Here is a 20,848-nt window from a genome sequence, read left to right on the forward strand (position 1 = left end):
AGATGGCTAGTTTTCCCTGTATTCCATGTGATGTAACCTTGCTGACAAGTCGACTGTGAGGAACCTTGTCGAATGCCTTACAGAAATCCATATAGATCACATCCACTGCTCTGTCTTCATCAATCCTCTTCGTTACATCTTCAAAAGACTCAATTAAGTTAGTACCACATGATTTCCCAAGGACAAAGCCACATTGACTATCCCTAATCAGTCCTTGTCTTTCCAAATACATGTAAATCCTGTCCCTTAGGATCCCCTACAACAACTTGTCCAACACTGATGTCAGGCTCACTGGTCAATAGTTCCCATGCTTTTTTTTAACCACTTTTCTTGAATGGTGACACCACTTTATCCAAAATCCAGTCTTCTGGCACCTCACCTGTGGCTATCAATGACACAAGTATCTCAGCAAGGGGCTCAACCATCACTTCCCTCCCTTTACACTAACTTCTAGGGTATGTGTGATCAGGTCCCGTTCTGGAGTATTGTGTGCGGTTCTGGTTGCCCTGTTATAGGAAGGATATTATTAAACTGAGAAGGGTGCAGAAAAGATTGACAAGTGTATTACAGGGAATGGAGGAATTGAGTTATAAAGAGAGGCAGCAACTATTTGCACAATTTGAAGATTGAGAGGTTATAGAGGTTTATAAAATCTTATAGGGTGGGGAATTTTAAGACAAGAGAGCATTCTTTTGAGGTGAGAAGAGACAGATATTAAAAAAGACATGAGGGCTACTTTTTTACAGACTTGTTTAAGTATGGAATGAACTTCCAGAGGAAGTGATGGATGCGGGTACACTTACAATGTTTAAAGGACACTTGGATAAATGAATGAATAAGAAATGTTTGGAGGGATATGAGCCAAGCACAGGCAGGAGGGGTGAGCTCAGTTTGGGAAGTTTGGTTGGCATGGACAAGTTGGATCAAAGGGTCAGTTTCTGTGCTGCATGACTCTATATGAGGCAGCAGTCCATTGCTACGTGGCTCCCAAACATGAGGATTTAGAATTGGGTGAAGATGTTAAACCATAGCTTTGGGCAGAAGACATCCTGTTCATCTACGGCTACTGAGGGTTAGGGATATGTGCACAGCATTTGGGGAACTAACTGCATTCTAGAATGACAGAACAACCAGGTGACATTTCTCTGATGTGAAGTTCCCATGTTGATTTGGTCCATTCTTCAGTTGAAGATGACAAATGAACAGACCCCTGCCTGCCACCAGAAGGAACTTCTCTTCCTCATCAGCAGGGGCAGCAGATCTCTGTGACTACCTCCTCTGAAAGTTCTGGTAGATGGACGAGCCATTTTCTTCCTCCCCTCTGGCACTTGCCTCTCTGACCTTTGGTGTTTCAAGGTACATTAATGACGCATAAGTCACACGACTGTCAGACTCCTGCTGCAAGGGAACAGACATTGTCTTAATCCAAGGTTTATTGCACTTTCTGACCATTTTTCTAACTTCCCTTGAACAAAGGGGTTGAAGGACAGAGCATATAGGAGCAGGAGTAGGCCATTCACCCCTTCCAGCCTGCTCTGTCCAATCAGTGGGATCATTCAATTCAGTCCCCTTTTCTCCACTTTCTTCCTTAAGCCAGCTAAGAGCTCTATCCAACTCCTCCTGAACAATATTCAGTGTTCTGGCCATGGCCACTTCTGTGGTAGAGAAATCCAGAGATTCCTCACTCTCTGGGTGAAGACTTTTCTCCCCATCTCAGCCTCAACCATCTCCTTCAGACCATCACCCCTTGGTTCAAGACAACCCCACCCCCAACTCCAACCCCACCTCCACCTCCACCCCTACTCCATCATTGGGAACATCCTCCTGGCTTTACTGTCTTAGAATTGTACAGGTTGCTGTGAGATCCCTCCACTCCATTCTTCTCAACTCCAGTGAATATAATCCGAATTGATTTAGTCTGTCCTCATTCGTCAGTCTTCTTATTTCAGGAATCAGTCTGGGAAAGTGAGGAAGGAAGTCATTAAGTTTTAAAAAAAGAATGAGCAAGAATGAACCATTTAGGATTACATTCTCATTTTGAGAGCGAACTACTCTACTATGAGCCTGGGTTCACATGGAAAACCAGACTGGGTACAGATTGCCTTCTGTCAAGGACATTCATTTTTAAAAAATATCTATTCATCGATGTGGGTGCCACTCACGAGGACAACATTTTTTGCCAATTCCTAATTGCCCAGAGTACAGTTAGGAGTCTAACACTTTGCTGTGGGGTATGGAGTCACATGTAGGCAAGGCCAGGTAAAAATGACAGATTTCTTTCCCAAAAGGACATTAGTGATCCAGATGTGGTTCTCCTCTGGTGATGGCCATCATTAGACACCGAATTCATGACTTTGATTAATTCAAATTCCACCCTTTGCCATGGCAGGATTTGAACCTGGGTCTCCAGATTAATAGTGATGATACCATTCAGTGATGACCACCATCCCCAAGATCAGAGAGCTAGTTGGGTGTTTACGACATGGTTCACTTGATCAGGCCCATTGTAATGATTACCCAATACACGAGACATTGGTGAAATTAATATAATTACTTATTATTTAAATAGAGAAAGACTATGGAAAGCTACGGGCCTGAGGGATTGGGATTCCTTGTCCATGAATCACAAAAAGCAAGAGTCCAAGTTCAGCGGGTCATAATAGTCTTTATTTTGAAGGGAATGTGATATAAAAGATGGAAGGCTTTGTGTAAACCTCACAAAGCATGAGTGAGACCACAGTTGGAACACAGTTTTGGGGCCCCATATCTGAGGAGAGATAGACTGGGCACGGGGGCAGCTCAGAGAAGGTTCACTCAGATGATCCTAGGTATGGAGAGCCTGTTCGATGAAGGAGAGTTTGAGTAGTTCAAGCCTGCCTTCATTGGAGTTTAGAAGTACCAGAAGAAATAATTGAAGAATTCTGGATGATATGGGGAGATGTAGAGAAAGGTTGTTTCCCCTTCTGTGGAAGATTCTGGGACCAGAGGGGCATCATCTCAGAATAAAGGCGGGGTGGGCGCGGGCATGGGGTGGCCAATCAAGGTGGAGGTGAGGAGGAATTTCTTCTTTCTGAGAGGAGTGAATCTGTAGAAGTCTTGACTGCAGACGGTTGTCAAGGCTGGGCTGTGAAGTATATTCAAGGCTGAGATTTTCAATTAGGAAGGGCAATCGAGGGTTATGGGGCAGAAAGTGAAGTTGAGGATGATAAGATCAGCTGTGATCTTAGTGAACAGGGGATGCAGACATTAAGTGCTAAATGGCCTACCTCTGATAGTTTTAATGCACTTGGGCAGGGATAACAAGTCAAAGATGTAGACAAAATGTCATAAGATCCTACAGTAGTGAAATTCTCGGGGTGCTAGTCCACATTTCCCAGAAGATAGTTAAGTAGTTAAGAAGGCATTCAGGATATTTGCCTTTATTAGTACAGGCATAGATTATAACAGTGGGTAGGTGATGTTGGAGCTGGACAGGACTTTGGTGAGGCCACAGCTGGAGCACCATAGGAAGGATGTGTTTGCATTGGGCAGGGTGCAGAGGAGACTGACCAGGATGTTGCCTGGGATGGGACATTTCAGGCAGAACAAAAGGATGGATAAGGTCAGATGGGAGCAGAGAAGGTTGAGGGGGGACCTGGTAGAGCTATATTAGACTGTGAGAGACATAGTTGCAAGGCATATTTCCAACACGTAGAGGGATGGGTAAGCAGGCATCATGGATATAAAGCTAAAAAGAACCTTGAGGAGAATATCGTTCATCCAGAGGATGGTGGGGAATCTGGAACTCGCTGCCTGTAAAAGTGGGACAGGCAGAAACCCTCATCACATTGAAGAAGTATTTAGATGTACAACTGCATTGCCATAGCCTCCTAAGGTCAAAGATGAGGGCAATGTTCCTTACAGATCTTTGCTGACTGGCACCCCTCCTTGTCCTGTAAAGGTCTCTGAAACAATAAAAACTTACTGGTTCTCTTCTTGTCCTGACGGAGCCTGGAAGGAATAACCAAAAAAAGGTTTAAGTGCACAATATGGCTCAACATTTCATTTACCGTCTCTCTCGGCATTAACTGTGGTGTGTGTCGCTTAAGAAAAGCGGGTGCAGGAGCAGACAAGGCTGGGGGTGACAGGACAAGGGGACAGCTCAGTTACGAAAGCACACAGTGCCCTTGGCTTTATTAATAGGGGCGTGGAGCCCAGCAGCAGGAAGAGAAGGCTGAAGTTTTACAAAACACTTACGAGGCATCAGCTGGAGCGTTGCCTGCAGTCTGGGTGCCACATTACAGGAAAGATACGAACGCATCCAAGAGAGAGAGAGAGAGAATGTGCACCGAAGCACTTTTTGATTTGATTTACTGGTGTCACATGAACAGAGATGCAGTGAAAAGTCTTGTTTTATGTGCTCTGTAGGCAGGTAGTACAGTACAAACTGCATCAGGGCAGCAGAACCAAGTGCAGAATCTAGTGTAGAGATAAGAAGGTGTAAAGCTGGCTGAACACAGCAGGCCAAGCAGCACCAGAGGAGCAGGAAGGCTGCGTTTCGGGCCTAGACCCTGAAATATCAGCCTTTCTGCTCTTCTGATGCTACTTGGCCTGTTGTGTTCATCCAGCTCGACACATTGTTATCTGAGATTCTCCAGCATCTGCAGTTCCTACAATCGCAGAATCCAGTGTTACAGTCACAGAACAGAAACAGAGAGAGAGACAGACAACTTTAACGTTTGAGAGGTCCGTTCAAACGCCTGATAACAATGGGGAAGAAGCTGTTCTGGAATTTGCTGGTAGGCATTTTCAAACTTCGGGATCTTCTGCCCAACGGAAGAGGCTGCAAAAGAATATAACTGGTACAGTCGGGGGTCTTCGATTATGTTGGCTGCTTTCCTGAGGCAGTGGGAAGTATAGATGGAGTCAGTGGATAAAAGGCTGGCTTGTGTGATTGATTCAGAAGAACCAGGTTCCAGGGATGAGAAAGTCCAGCAATCGGGGACTGTTCTGCCTGGGAGAAGAGAAGGCAGAGAGAGAGGGAGGTTTTCAAAATCGTGAGCAGGGGCTGGACAGAGTTGAGAGGGAAAAGCTGTTCCCATGTGGAAAAGAGGGAGAAGGTGTATAGATTTACAGTGATGTGGAAACAGAGTGCGGTGGGGGACAGATGTGATGAATAAACCTTTTCACCCAGCTAGTAGTTAGGGTGTAGTGTGTACTGCCTGGGAATGTTGTGGAGGCAGGTTCAATGGAGAAGGGATAGTGGATGCAGAGTTGGATAGAAATGGGTGCACAAGGATACAGGAGGAAAAGCCCAAGGGGAATACACTTCCATGAAGCAGTGCAGACAGAAGTTGGTTTCAGTCAGTTCTGACATACGCACACCATCTGATGGATGAGACATTTGAGTCGAGATATCCCAGTGGGAGTAAGGGGGAGTGGTTGAGAAAGCCCCTGTGCTTGGTGGAGAAGTGTCAGACTACGTTATCACACTGAAGGAATAGAGCACAGATTAAGGGAATGTTGGAGTTCAAGCTCATTGGATGAGTGAGAGAGAGATGAAGGAAAACAAGACTAATTTGGACAAGGTTGGCTAAGGAATCCCATATCATATTGAATGGCAGAGCAGAATCAATGGGCTGAATGACCTGATTCTGCTTGGATGTGCACTGAGCCAATACTAGTTTACTTTTGTGGGATGTGGGCATCATGGACTGGACCCAACATTTATTGCCTCCATCCCTAATTGTCCCAGTGGGCAGTCAGATGTCAACCACATCGTTGTGGGTCTGGAGTCATGTGTCGGGCTAGATTAGGTAAGAACAGCAGATTTCCCTCCCTGAAGGATGCTAGTGAACCCAGATGGTTTTTGTTCAGAGGCACATGATCATGGATTCACACTCACTGTTAGTAAGACGATACCAAGTTTACAGGTGATGCAAAAACCGATGGGAAGCAAGTGGTGAGTGTGCCAAGAGGGACATAGATGCGGTTAAGTGAAGGTGCAAAAACTTAGTTGATGAATATTACGTGGGGAAATACAATGTGATAGAAGAAAAACAGAGGAGTTAAAGATTATTTAAATGGAGAAAGACTGCAAAAGCTGTGGGATTGAGGGATTTGACGGTCCTCATGTGTGAATCGCCAAAAGCTAGCATTTAAATTCAGGGGGTATGATCACAGACCATAAGGTATCGGAGCAGAATTTGGCCCATAGGAGTCTGCTTTGTCATTCAGTCATGGTTGATATCTTTCTCGACCACATCCTGCTGCCATCTCCCCATAACCCTTGATCCCGTTATTAATCAGAACATATCGATCTCTGTATTAAAAACACTTGATGACTTGGTCTCCACAGCCCTCTGTGGCAGTGCGTTTCACAGATTCAACACCCTCTGGCTGAAGAAATTCTTCCTCATCTCAGTTCTAAAGGGTCGTCTCTTCACACCGAGGCTGTGCCCATAGGTCCTACTCTCCTACTCTGGGAAACATCTTCTCCATGTCCACTCTACTCAGGCATCCCAGCATTCTTAAAGTTTTCAACAGATCATCCCTCATCCTTCTACACTTCATCAATTACAGACCCATCGTCCTCAACCGCTTCTCATATGACATGCCCTTTATCCCTGGGATCATTCTTGTAAACCTGCTCTGGACATCCTCTGAGGCCAGCTCATTCTTCCTTGGATACAGAGCCCAAAACTGCTCACAATATTCCAAAGGTAGTCTGACCAGAGCCTTTATAAGACACGAGCAGTACATCTTTGCTATTGTATTCTAACCCTCTTGAAATGAATGCAAACATTGCATTTACCTTCTTAACTGCCAATTGAATCTGCCTGATAACCTGAAGAGAATCCTGAACTAGAATTCCCAAGTCCGTGTGTGCTTCGGACTTCCACAGCCTTTCTCAGAAAATTGTCAATGCCTCAGTACTTCCCATGGATGTGCAAATGGAAGGCAAATGAAAAGTTGGCCTTTAATTCAAAGGTAGTGGAGTATAAAAGTGGGGATATTTCTGCTAAAACTCTACAAGGCACTAGTCAGACAATAGCTGTGATATGGTTTTGGGGCCCCGTATCTGAGGAAAGATAAACTGGGCATTGGAGGCAGTTGGAGAAGATCTGATCCCAGGGATGGAGGGACTGTTTGAGGGTGAGGTTGAATAGGTTGGGCCTGTACTCATTGGAGTTTAGAAGATTGAAGATTCTCGGAAGTACTTGGCAGGAGAAATGCGGAGAGAGGTTGTTTCCCTTTGTGTCGGAGAGTCTGGGACCAGATGCATCGTCTCTGAATAAGGGAGGCCGCCCACTGAAGACAGATATGAGGAGGAATTTCTTCACTCCAAGGGAAGAAAATCTGTGGAATTCTTTACTACACAGACCTGTCAAGGCTGAGTCATGAAGTATATTCAAGGCTGCGATTTTTAATTGAGAGAGATATAGGGGAGGAAGTGGAGTTGAGGATGATTAGATCAGCTGCAATCTTGTTGACTGGTGGAACACAGGAGATGGGTTGAATGGCCTTGTTCTGCTCCTACAGTCACATGACCCTATTCCCATAAGATGTTATCACAGAGCCTTGTGTTTCCTTTCTGACACAGTGATGCAAAGTTATTTAGAAACATGTTACCTCCTTCTTTCTTCTTTGCTTGGACAACAGAGTACACAATTTCATCATGATTGGGGCTGCTGGTGTCTGAAACAAGAACACACTTTATAAGATTCCAAGAGAGAGAGAGAGACAGAGCGTTAACATGACATGTTATAAACACAAAGTGCTGGAGAAATTCAACAGCATCTGTGGAAACAGAAAAAGAGAGAGAGAAAAAACTGTCAATGTCACAGCTAACAAAGACAGAAAGTTCTGGAGAAACACAGCAGGTTCGGCAGCATCTGCTGAGAGAGAGAGAGAGAGAGAGAGAAACAGTTAACGTTTCAGATCCGGTGTGAATCTCCATCGGAACTCAGGAGTGAGATGTGGAAAGGTATCAGAATCAATGCTTTGAACAATGAAGGCAAGCACACCAAACACCTCCTTAACCACCCTTTCTACCTGTGATGTAATTTTCACAAAACTGTGTAACTGAACCTCTCGGTCTCTCTGTTCAACAACACTCCCCAGGGCCCCACCATTAACTGTATGAGCCCTGCCTTCGTTTGTTTTACCAAAATGCCATACCTCACTTTTATCCAAATTAAACTCCATCTGCCACTCTTTCGTCCATTAACCCAATTACTCAAGATCTTCTTGATAATCTGAAATAACCTTCTTCAGTCTTGACCATATTACCAATTTTGGTGCAAATGTATGAACTGTGCTTCCTAAATTCTCATCCAAATCATTTATATAAATGCCAAACAGCAGACCCAACACCGATCCCTACTTTTATCAGAACCTGTACAAGGAAACACATTCATTGTCCCTCAGGCACACGGTCACAAACTGACCTCTCCTGGATTGGGAACCAGAGGTGTCCTGATGTCTCTCTTTATGATGGAGTTTGCAGACAGCAAACAGAAGCAGGAAAACAATGAGGAGAACGGCAGCAACAGCAGAACCTCCGACCTGCAGAGCAAATTTCCCAGAGGGACCTGGAACATAGAATTGGGAAAACCAAAGATCACTCTGATTGTCACAAAGTCACTGAATGTAATACTTCAGGTGAGAAAGCAGGGAAGCGATCCCATTGAATTGGTGGAGGATGCTATGGAGGCCAGATACGTAAGGGCTAGGAGCAGGAGTAGGACATTCAACCCCTCTCATTCAATACAACTGTGACTGATCTCATCTCTGCTTTAACTCCACTTCCCCGTCCTCACTCCCTTTAACTGATTAAAAATCTGCCTTTGCCTTAAATTTATTCAGTGTCCGGCACCCACCACACACTCTCTCTGGGGGAGTGAATTCCTCCTCATTTGTTATAAATCTGCACAGACAAATGTTCTTTGGCTTTCTGTGGTAGAGAATTCCACACTTCCCCACTCTCACCTTTCCCCTCATCTCAATCCTATCCCATCTCCTTTAGCGTGAGAGCCTCTGGTTCCGGACTCTTCCCCCGAGTCATCAGGAACATCCTGCCTGCATTTACGGTATAAGCTTCCCCCTGCTAATAGCAGCAATTTCTATTCTAAAGACAGTACAAATATGGACTCGAAAGTGACCAAGTGGCAGGACACCGAGAGTGACGGTCGATGGATATTTTTCAGGATGGAGAAAAGCTTCTAGTGGAACTCCCCCGGGAATGGCTTTCGGGCTCTTACTTCACTCAATATGTTAACAAACTGGATCTTGCTGTTCTGGGGGGCTAGTTCCAAGTGTGCAAATGAAACTAAACATGGAGAACTGTAAACTTGAGGAAGACCATGTGAAACTCCGAAAGGACATTGACAAGTTGGTGGCATGGGCAGATTGGTGGCAGGTCCAGTTCCATGCCGTGTGAACTGATGCACTTTGGTGGGAAGAATGTTGAAAGACAATACAAAATAGGAGAGTGCAACTGTACTCCTGCGTCAGTGCCCCACCTTTGGTCCACAGGATATCATAAAATTATAGAATCCTACAGTGTCAATGCATCCCACCAAGGCCCATCCCCATCCCCCTACCCCATCCCGAAAACGCTACATTTCCTGTAGCTAATGCACCTCACCAGCATACCATGTCCCCTCAGATAACACGGCAATCTACAACTGATGGCTCCTTCCATTTTGATCCATACCTGACACAGTGAGGACGAGCGGCTCACTGCAGTTGATAACGTGGGCAACGGCATTGGCAGCACCACAGGAGTACGCAGCGCCCTCCCCATCAGGTGGCACGGTGACATGGAAGGTGGCTGTCCTGGAGTCAACGACTGTTGTGTTCCTCAGGGGGTGGGGGTGGTGGTCGTGGTAAAGCATGAGGTTTATAGGCAGTGTCCCATTTTCAGACGTACACCGGATGGGAAAGTGGTCACCGATGGACACAGCGGGCTCCTTCAGATCTGAGCTGATGGATGGGCAGCTCACAGGGACTGGGGAGGAGAGAGAAAATTCAGGCATCAATTAAATCCCCAGCAGCAAAAGAGAGGATCCCATCACATACTGCACACGGACATGACTTTTCAGGGACAGATCCCCAGTGGTGAAGGTGCAGAATCAGATATAGTTACTGAGTTTTCAGGACAGAAACAGGCCCGTTCACCCAAAATGGCTTGCCTGTCAAAAACAAGCACCTTGCTTTTCTAATCCTATTTTCATCAGGGCTCGTTCTTAAGGCTAAAGGGATCAAAGGGTATGGGGGGGAAAGGGGAACCAGAGCACTGAGACTGATGATCACCCATGATCGGATTGAATGGTGAAGCAGGCTTCAAAGGGCCGAATGTCCCCTACTCCTGCTCCTATTTTCTGTGATGCTATGATGGAAGGAATCATATGCTGGTCACCTGTAACATCCATGATTTCCCACATATTAAAACATGCAATACACATGACTGATCTGTGCTGTCTTAACTTAATTTACTTCATTTAGGTTGATAATATCTGATGTGCATTTACTTATAATAATTTTGTTTTCTTTGACCTTACAATAATAAAGATAACAAATGTTGATCAACCTTACTGGGACTGAAAACTTGAAACAACAATTAACACACTTAACAGATTTCAAGTCAACCTCACTTGAACTCTTTGTCCCTTACTGAATTCACTTTATTTTCTACTTATGAGACATGGATATGATTGGCGAGGCCCGATATTAATCAACTTTGTCCCTAGTTTTCCCCTTGAGAAAGTGATAGTGAGCTGTCTTCTTGAACCACTGCAGTCCATGTGCAATATTGGGCACAAACGCCATGAGGAAGGGAATTCCAGGACTTTGACACAGTGACACTGAAGGAATGGCCGATATATTTCTAAGTCAGGATGGTGAGTGGCTTGGAGGGGAACGTGCAGGGGTTGGTCTTGCCCTATATCTGCCTCCCTTTCCTTCTAGATGATGTGATCATGGGTTTGGAAAGTGCTGTCTTCGGATCTTTGATGAATTTCTGCAGTAGTCTCATAGATGGTACACTCTGCTGCGGCTGACCATTGATGGTGGAGGAAGTGGATGTGGTGTCAATCAAGTGGCAGCTGCTTTGTCCTGGACCGTGTTGAGCCTCTCGAGTGCTGTTGGAGTTGTACTCATCCAGCCAAGTGGGGAATATTGCATCACACTCCCGACTTGTGCCTTGTCGAGGGTGGACAGGCTTTGGAGGGAATCTGGAGGTGAGTTACTCGCTGCAGTATTCTTCGCCTCTGGTCTGCTCTTGCAGCCACAGTATTGAAATGATGGATCCAGTTCAGTTTTTGGTCAATGACAGTCCCCAGGATGTTGGTAGTGGGGGGATTCAGTGATAGTAATACCATTAAATATTCAGAGGTGATAGTTAGATTTTCTCTCAATGGTATCCCCAGGATGCGAATAATGAGGGGATTCAGTGATGGTAATACAACTGAACATCAAGAGATTATGATTAGAGTCTTTCTTATTTGTGTGGTGCAGATTTTACTTGCCACTTGTCAGCATAAGCCTGGATATTTTGCAGAACCTGCTACATTTGCACACAGGTTGCTTCAGTATCTGAGGAATAGCAAACGGAGCTAAACGGTACAGTTGCACAGATGTACAGCATGGAAACAGACCCCTCATTCCAACTCATGCATGTTGACCAGATATCCTAAATTAATCTTGTCCTATTTGCCAGCATTTGGAATCATATCCTTCTGAGCCTTTCCCATTCATGTACCTATTCAGATGCCTTTTAAATGTTGTGATTGTACCCATCTCTATGACTTCCTCTGGCAGCTCATTCCATGCAAGCACCACTCTCTGTGTGAAAAGTATTGTCCCTTAGGTCCCCTTTAAACTTGTCCCCTCTCACCTTAAACCAATGCCATCTAGTTATGGACACCCCTACACTGGCGAAGACCTTGGCTATTCACCTGATCCATGCCCCACATGATTTTCTAAACTTCTATCCTTCATAAACCTCAGCCCTCGACGCTCCAGGGATAACAGCTCCAGCCTATTCAGCCTTTCCGTCTCCCTCAAACCCGACAGCCCCAGCAACATTCTTGTAAATCTTTTCAAAACCTTTTCCAGCTGAAGGACATCGTTCCTAGCAAGGAGACCAGAATTCAGTGCTATATTCCTAAAATGGCTTTATCAATGTCTTGTACAGCTGCAACGTGAAATCCCAACCCTGATACACATTGCACTGACCAATGAAGGCAAGTGTACTGAACACCTTTGTCAGAATCCTGTCTACCTGCAACTCACCTTTCAAGGAACTATGAACCAGCATCCTCTATGTCCCTTTATTCAACAATATTCCCCAAGATGCTTGCATTAAATATATAAGCTCTGCCCTGATTTGCATCACCAAAATACAACACTTCACTTTTATCTCGTATTTATCGAATTTGGACTCCTGAGAACAGTTCTGGGTTCCCATATCTGAACAAAGATAGCCTGGGCAGTGGAGGCAGCCCAGAGAAGGTTCACTCGGCTGATCCCAGATACGGAGAGATTGTCTTTTGAGGGAGAGGTTGAGTAGGTACGGCCTGTCCTCATTGGTGTTTAGAAGAATTAGAGGTGACCTTATTGAAGATTATTACAGGAACCTGACAGGGGAGATGCAGACAGAAGTTGTTTCCTTTTGTGTGGGAGAGTGTATGACCAGAGGGGCATCATCTCAGAATAAGGGGAACTTCCTATTGAAGTTGGGAATGAGGAGGAAATTATTTTCACTGAGGGGAGCTAATCTGCAGAATAATTTACCACAGAGGGCTGTCAAGGCTGGGCCATTTAGTATATTCAAGCAGAGATGGGGATTTAATCAGGAAGGGGAATTGAGGGTGATGGGGGATGAGGTGGGGGGAAGGCAAGAAAGTGGAGTTGAGGATGATCAGATCAGACACGCTCCCATTGAAGTGTGGAGTGGACTCGACGGGCTGAATGGCCTATTCCCACTCCCACATTTTATGATCTTCACACTTGGAGGACAATCAGGTTACATGCATCGTGCACATGCAAAACACTTGCACAGAGTCAGGCCAAATTACACAGAAAGAGGCCACTCACAACCAAATGAGCTCCAGGAAGAAACTGGTCTCGGGATCAGAGCAGAGATGAATGTTGGTGATCTACCAATTACAGAACCCTCCTCATGGATTTAACCCTCCTCAGTCCCAGCAGCTAAATGTAGACTGAAAAACTGGGGCTGTTCCAACAGCAATACAAGATGACATTTGACGTCTGTTAAACTGGCAGATGCATTTCTGACTAATTGTCATCGACTGGTGCACTCTCCATGACGACCAGAGTCCCAATCCATCTCCTCTTTTCCATTGCCAATATTGAACTGCTCCCCCTTGCAAAATGTCCTGATCAGTTTCAAGATGCCAACCAAAAGGCGCCGTTTTAATTTTTGGCCAGATCAGCGCAGTGAAACTTGGTTTCTATCCTGTGTCAGCCTCCTCCCACATCCCCAACACACCCACCACCCCCTCACCACACCCTGGCCCCTTGGTTGACTCACTCTGGACAGTGACTTCCATCCAGAGGGACAGGAATTCTGAAAGGTTCTGGAAAATCGCACAGCGGTACCACCCTGAATCTATTAGGGTTGCTCGGTGGATACGATGGACGTTGCGAGGCATGGAATCAGAGTTCAGGAGGGTCTCATTTCTGTAGAAGTAAATTTGTCCTGTCCCACACACATGGTCCTGGGTACACCGACAATTCAGTGTGATGGGATCACCATCTCTCTGCAGTCTGGGATCCACCTGCAGTATCACCGGACTTTCTGAAATTGACAGAACGGTTAATTTTTTTTGTGACAAAAACCATATAATTTTGCTTCACCATTTTCAATGTTTGTGGCTTGGATATCTGCTTCACAGCTGTACTAAGTGTAACAAGTTCAGCTGCATGGACCTCATAGAATCTAAGCTCCCTGATTGGGGCTGTTTACCTTGTCTAAGCCGAGTCCTGGCTGAAAGGCATAAAGGATTGTGTCAGAGTTTCTGCTCACTTTAGAAGCCAGCTCTGAGTTGCCTCAGTCAGTGTCATGTACTGTACAAGTGTAATTAAAGGGTGACTTGGTGACTGGATACTGGCCTCTGTGGAGATATTTCAGGAGCAATTAACTGTCTATTTTCATCTCTGCACGTGATGTTAATCATTAACACGCAAGTATTTCTGACACCATTCCTTCTAAAAAGAGTTTGGAAGCCTGGATGGAGACTAAATGGCTTTATGCATCAGCAAATATTTGCTGCATTTAGATTTTGTTGGAATGATTGGAAGTGCAGTCCTGAGAGACTGCTTGGGATGAGCAATCAGAACGTGAGTGTGTTTCTGGGACGAGATTCCTGAATCTTCATGTGGAAAACTGCAATGTTTGAAGTGCGAGTTGACTGCGATGGATTGGAAAATGCTACTGAAAGGAACGAGAGTGGGTAGGCAGTGCCGAACATTCAATGACAAATAGATGAGCTACAGAAATTATTTCTTACAACCTGACTCAAGAGTGCAAAGAGAACACTGGCCAAACCCTGGCTTCCAAAGGAAGTTGAAGATAGCACTTACTGCAAAAAAGGCATAAAAATTGGCAAGAAAAATAAATAATAGCCCCAAGAATTGGGAACAGTTTAGATGACAGCAAGAGAGATCTAAGCGATGCATTGAGAAAGGTAAACTAGAGTATGAGTGTAAGTTTGCAGGGAACAGAAGAACTGACTGTGAAAACTTCTGCAAGTGTGTAAAAAGAAGTTTGGTGAAAACTAATGTAAGTCTCTTACAGTCAGAAACAAGGGACTTTATAATGGGGAACAAAGAAATGGCTGACAAAATAAATTCATACTTCAATTATGTCTTCACACAGGAGAGTATGAAAAACTTACTGGAAATGATGGCAATCAAAGAGACTGGTGAGATGGAAGAAGTAAAGAAATATTGCTGGGCAAATTGATGCGATTGAAGGTTGGTAAATCCCCAGGAACTGACAACCTACATCCCAGTGTGTTTAAGTAACTTGCCTTAGAATTAATGGATGCATCAGCGACCATGTTCCAAGATCCTACAGACTCTGAAACAGTTCCGACACATTATAGGGTAGCTGATGTAACCTTACTATTTAAAAATGGTGGTGGAAGCAAAACTGTGAATTATAAACCAGTCAGCCTGATATCAGTACTGGGAGTATCAGGGGCTGGGAGATGCTGAGGGTTCAACATCAGCAATCGTTTCAAGTCAACATAGGGGCAGTTTAACCTGGGTGGGAGGGTAAAACTGGAAACATTACAGCCAGCAACAGATATCAGATCCAGCACAATGATGTTATCAGTTCTCATAAACTGCTCAATTACTGCCTTATTAACGCCAATCAATCAATGTTATCTTTTTGGTTTCTGAAATTCAATTCCCTCTTGATTTCACGAGAATTAAATCAATCAAATTCCAACTTCTAAAATCCCATCCATGTAGTACTACGTTCGTTTGGATAGAGGACTGATGAGTCAATAGACAACAGAGAATCAGGATAAATGGATCTGTTTTTTTGCTTGGCAAGTTATAATGAGTGGGAACCCACAGGGTTAAGTCCTTGTCCCCAGCTATTCGCAATGTATATTTATGGTTTGCATGGAGGGATAGAAGATGACACTAGAATAGTTGGGAAACTAAGCTACAATGAGCTATGTGGCACAGTGGCTCAATGGTTAGCATTGCTACCTCACAGTGCCAGTGACCCAGGTTCAATTGCAGCCCTGGGTGACTGTCTGTGTGGAGTTTACACGTTCTCCCTGTGTCTGCGTGGGTTTCCTCCGGCTGCTCTGGTTATCTCCCACAGTCCAAAGTTGTGCAGGTTAGATGAACTGGCAATGCTAAATTGCCTGTAGTGTTCAGGGATGTGTAGATTCAGTGGTTTACAGGGGGATGGGTCTGGGTGGGATGCTCTGAGGTTCAATGTGGACTTGTTGGGCCAAAAGGCCTGTTTCCACAGTGTAGGGATTCTGTGACTTCTGTGCAGAAATAATTAATAGAAATGCATAGGTTCAGCGAAGGGGCCAACATTTGACATCGAAAAGTGTGAGCAAAGAAATAGAAAGGCACATTATTAATCAAGTGGGAGAGAAGCTTCAGAGTGATCTGGTACAGAGGGGTCTGGATGTCCTTGTGCATGAATCTGAGAAAGCTGGCACACAGAGACAGCAGGCAACATGGAACAGAACTGACAATTGCTAAAGGAATAGCACAGAGGAGAATTTGAGTGTTGTTGCAAGGCATTAGTGTTTTGGCGTCCAGAGTACTGCGTAGACTTTTGGTCCTCTTACTTGAGAAGGGGTGTAGTTGCATTGGAGGCAGTTCAGAGGAGAATGATGAAATTGATTCCAGAGTTGAGGAGTTTGTATTATGAAGAGAGATTGAGCAGTCTTGCCCTGTCTGCTGTTTAGAAGAATGTGAGTAGACCTAATTGAGGGAGAGAAGATAGTAAAGGGGGGATTGACAAAGGAAATGGAGAGGATATTTCCTCATGTGGGGCAATCTGGAACAAGATATCAAGGTGGCTCAGCAGTTAGCACTGCTGCCTCACAGTGCCAGTGAATGGAGTTCAATTCCCCCCTCAGTCAGCTGTCTGTGTAGATTTGCTCCAGGTGCTCCAGTTTCCTTCCATATCCAAAAATCTGCAAGTTGGGTGGATTGGCTATGTTAAATTACCTGTAGTGTTCAGGGAGGTATACGTAAGGTCGGTTAGCCATAGGAAATGAAGGGTTATGGGGATGAGTCTGGGTGGGATACGCTTTGAAGGGTCACTGTGGACTCAGTGGGCTGAATGGCCTGTTCCCACACTTTTTGAGGTTCTATGGATTTCAGGAGAATGGGAATGGGGGAGATTGAAAATTGAGAGAAGCCATTCCTCCTCATCTCTAAGTGGGTGGAAGGGGTGGTGGATGAATCTGTAGGAATTCACCCACCCCTCCCAGAGTGCATGGGAGATACTGAGATGCTGAATAAATTGAGGGAGGGGACAGATTTTTAATCAGTGATGGGTTAACGGGAATGGGGGCTGGAAAATGGAGTTGAGGCTGAGACGTGATCAACCATAGTCGTATGGAAATGGGGGAGCAGGCTTTCAAGGGACTGAATGCGTTCCTCCTGCTCCTGGCCCCTATGTTCTAAAGTGACACGTACCTCGCACATCTACACGTCTGTAAGCTGATGTGTACACAGGACCATCGGGATAATCAACAAACTGCATTTGGCATCGATACCGTCCTGTATCCTCAAATGTAACCCGCTCCTTTCGAAAAGAAACACTTTTATTTCTTGTCCGGAACTCAGCAATAACAGAACCTTCCTGATAAAATGTGTAAATGAATTCATTTGGCGTGGGGTATGTGCAGTTACAACTCAACCTCAATGTCTGCTCATACCACAGAGGTTCTGGCTCAGTCTCAATCCTCACAAACAATTCAGGAGCTGTCAAAAAAGAAATGACTTGAATTAATAACTGGACGTAAGCACGAACCAGACCAATCAGCTTCTTGCTGCTGGCCAAATCTCTACTTGTACACATCCCTTTCAGTCAACCTCATCATCCAACATGACTTTCTCTTCTGCTTCAGCAAGCAGCTGTGTAACCAATGCTTCCAATGAGGGTAAGGAAACTACTTTTCAAAACGGGCAGTGAGTTTTGCTTTCACAGAGTCCTTTCCTCACTACTGTCCACTGTACAAACTATAGAAAAAAAAGATTGTCTAATTTCCAGGAGTAGTGTATCCTGTTGACAGAAAGAGCACAGGAGCTGGACATTGTTTAAATGGAGAAAGACTGTGTAAAGCTATGGGATGGAGGGATTTGGGGAGTCTTCATCCATATATCAGAAAAAAAAGTGAGGATCGAAGTTCAGGACATCATAGGGAACATGACTTGTCATATTTTCAAAGTGAGTGGAGTATAAATGTTGGGAAGTTTTGCTAAAATCATACAAGGCATAAGTCAGACCACAGCTGGGAGACACTGTACAGTTTGGGCCTCATGTCTAAAGGAGGTTCGACTGGCTTTGAAGGCCATCTAGAGAAGGTTCACTCAGTCGTGGGTATGGAGGGACTATCTGGTGAGGAGGAGGTTGAGCAGGTTGGGCCTATCCTCATTGAAGTTTCGAAGGCGGGGGGAAGCAAACTTACTGAAAATCCTGAGAAGGACATTACAGGGTAAATGTGGACAGAGGCTCTTTCTCCTTTTGTGGGAGAGTCTGGGATCAAAGCGGCATCAAATTAGAATACAGGGTGCCCAGTGAAGATGAGGAGGAATTTCTTCTCTCCAAGGGGAGCGAATCTGTGGAATTCTTCACTGCAGAGGACTGTCGAGACTTGGTCATTGTGTATATTCAAGGCTGAGATTTTTAACCTGCAAGGGGAATCGAGGGTTACGGGGGGAAGTAAATGATCAGATCAGCTGCGATCTCATTGTATGGTGGGGCAGACACAATGAGCTGAATGACCTCATTCTGATCCCATGTGTCCAGAATTTGAGAACGTCAGTGTCACAAGTCACTGCTCTACTGAGATACCAGTTAGCACCGGCTACATGCGTAATAAGATATGGCTGAGGTCCACAATTCTGTCTTTGATGCATCACGTTAATGTTTGAAAAGGAGAACCAATCATCTTATGATGTCCTGCATTCACTGTGGAAGAGAAACTGCGCAGTGGGAGGTGTTTAACAAAGGATTACAAGAATGAATTAGACTTATGGTCACAGAGTCATACAGCGCAGGAACAGACCCTTCAGTCTGAGTGAAATATTAAAAAAAAACACTCATGCCCTCAAAATCACAAGACGGTCATACATACAAACACATGAATGAATCGTAACATTGAAAGGACAAAAACAGAAGGAAATAGCCAGTTCAGTAGAAAGCTGAAGAGTTGGATGAGGAGAATTGAAACATAGAAAATAGGATCAAGGAGTGGAGCTCTGTCAATCAATGAGATTGTCCAACTCAATCCCCTGTGTGTGAAGAACTGTACGTGATACAAGGGGTTCTGTTGGTGTTCTGGTCATATCACCAACGAGCAACTGAGCGAACCAGAGTGACAGACCCAAGGGTGGGTTCAAATCTCCTCTTCACTGTGAGAGTTGCGAGGGAACAGTCGTTCAGTCTCAGTCAGATCTGGGCTCGATATTGGATCTAGGAGGTGGTGTCCATCAAACCCATCAACCCCACCTTCAGAAGAGTCCCGCCTGGAATCTTTGTCAGATCTTTGCCCTTCCGGATCCCATTACCAACAATTCTCAAGTGACCAAGCTGCCCAGTCCATGGGCATATGGCTCAGTACTTGACAGCAAAGCTCGGGTGGGGGGGGCGGAATTTGGTGAAAAGCTGGCGGGGTGGACCGACAATCATAACAGCAAATTCCAGTCAAACTTTGCACATCACAACAGCAGTGGTGCTATCCCAACAGAATCCCAATACCATAGATAATAAAGTGTGAAGCTGGATGAACACAGCAGGCCAAGCAGCATCTCAGGAGCACAAAAGCTGATGTTTCAGGCCTAGCCCCTTCATCAGAGACTGCTTTTTTTGCTTTTCCCACCCCCATTCATTCCTGGGAATTAATACAACTCCCCTCAAATGCCTGAAGGGATGCGACTTGAGACAAAGAGATTGACTAATTCAAAACTGGCGTGACTCACCGGATACTCTCACGAGAATGCTGTTACTGTCGGCTGTTGTTTGTGTCAAAGTTTGGCATCTGTATTCCCCATTATGCTCTATTCCAGCAGCCTCAATGGTGTAAATCTTCTCGCTGAACTCTTGGATAGTGTTGTTTACGAACCACTTATATCTCACAGAATGAAGCTCTCGACCAGCATCACATCTAAGAATGATCCAGTCACCCGTTAAGAATCTCTCCCACATTGGCTCCATCGTTAGTACGGGTGTTCCAGTCTCTGTTGAGGAACCTAATCCATAGAGAAACACATTCACATGGGGAAGAACTGAAACCGTCTTGCTGCAGTAGGATGGTCAGCTTGGTGCTCTGGCAACTTAAGCAGTCCAATATCCAGGCAAGGGCTGACAAATGGCAAGTAAAATTTGCACCACACAAATGCCAGGCAATGGCCGTCTCAAATAATAGAAAATCTCACTATCATTCCTTGACATTCAATGCTATTACCGTCACTGAATTCCCCCATTATCAACACCCTGGGGATTATCACGAAGAGAGAATCTAACTATTAGCCCCTTAACATTCAATGGTGTAACACTGAATCCCCCACTGTCGACATCCTGGGGTTGACTACCATCACTCTCTTAATGTTCATTGAACCACCACTGACCCCTCCACGATCAACATCCAGGTGGTTACCACTGAGAGAGAATCTAACTACCGTTCCTTGACTTTCCATGGTATTATCATCACTGAATTCCCCCAACTATCAGAATCCTGGGGATTACCATTGACCAGAAACTGAACTGGACTTGCCATATAAGCTACAAGAATGGTTCAGAGGCTGGGAATCCTGCACTGAGTGACACACCTCCCGACTGCCCGAAGCCTGTCCACTATCCCCGAGGTACAAGGGACTGCCAACATGGTGTTCTGCATGGAAAATTTTGTCTCACTAAGTTGAGTGAATATTTTGAAGAATGACAAAGAAGATTGATGAAGGCAGAGTGGTGGACATTGTCTAAATGGACTTCAGCAAGGTGCTTGTCAACATTCCACGTGGTAGGCTGGTTAGCAAGGTAACATCACATGGAATACAGGGAGAGCTAGACAATTGGATACAAAACTGGCTTGTAGGTAGGATACACAGGATGGTGGTGCAGGGTTGC

At 45.0% G+C, this 20,848-nt stretch overlaps 1 protein-coding gene across 6 annotated transcripts in view; it reads right to left on the reverse strand.

Moving 5' to 3' along the window:
• The window catches only part of LOC132206853 (high affinity immunoglobulin gamma Fc receptor I-like), a 41,978-nt gene that overhangs the window by 7,926 nt on the left and 13,204 nt on the right, over positions 1 to 20,848 (reverse strand). For 2 of the 6 annotated variants that reach the window (XM_059641947.1, XM_059641946.1), the window contains 7 exons: positions 19,702 to 19,971; positions 17,194 to 17,481; positions 13,538 to 13,804; positions 9,698 to 9,991; positions 8,430 to 8,573; positions 7,612 to 7,677; positions 3,094 to 3,990 (listed from right to left, as the gene is read on the reverse strand). In XM_059641947.1, the coding sequence (XP_059497930.1) occupies positions 3,728 to 3,990; positions 7,612 to 7,677; positions 8,430 to 8,573; positions 9,698 to 9,991; positions 13,538 to 13,804; positions 17,194 to 17,481; positions 19,702 to 19,971 (1,592 nt within the window). In that variant the 3' untranslated portion in view covers positions 3,094 to 3,727. Of the gene's footprint in view, positions 1 to 26; positions 1,399 to 1,815; positions 1,958 to 3,093; positions 3,991 to 7,611; positions 7,678 to 8,429; positions 8,574 to 9,697; positions 9,992 to 13,537; positions 13,805 to 17,193; positions 17,482 to 19,701; positions 19,972 to 20,848 lie in introns of those variants that run through there. The other 4 variants (XM_059641948.1, XM_059641950.1, XM_059641949.1 and 1 more) reach the window with 4 other exon arrangements.

This window comes from Stegostoma tigrinum, chromosome 44 (assembly GCF_030684315.1).
Source record: "Stegostoma tigrinum isolate sSteTig4 chromosome 44, sSteTig4.hap1, whole genome shotgun sequence".
NCBI classification, from domain to species: domain Eukaryota; kingdom Metazoa; phylum Chordata; class Chondrichthyes; order Orectolobiformes; family Stegostomatidae; genus Stegostoma; species Stegostoma tigrinum.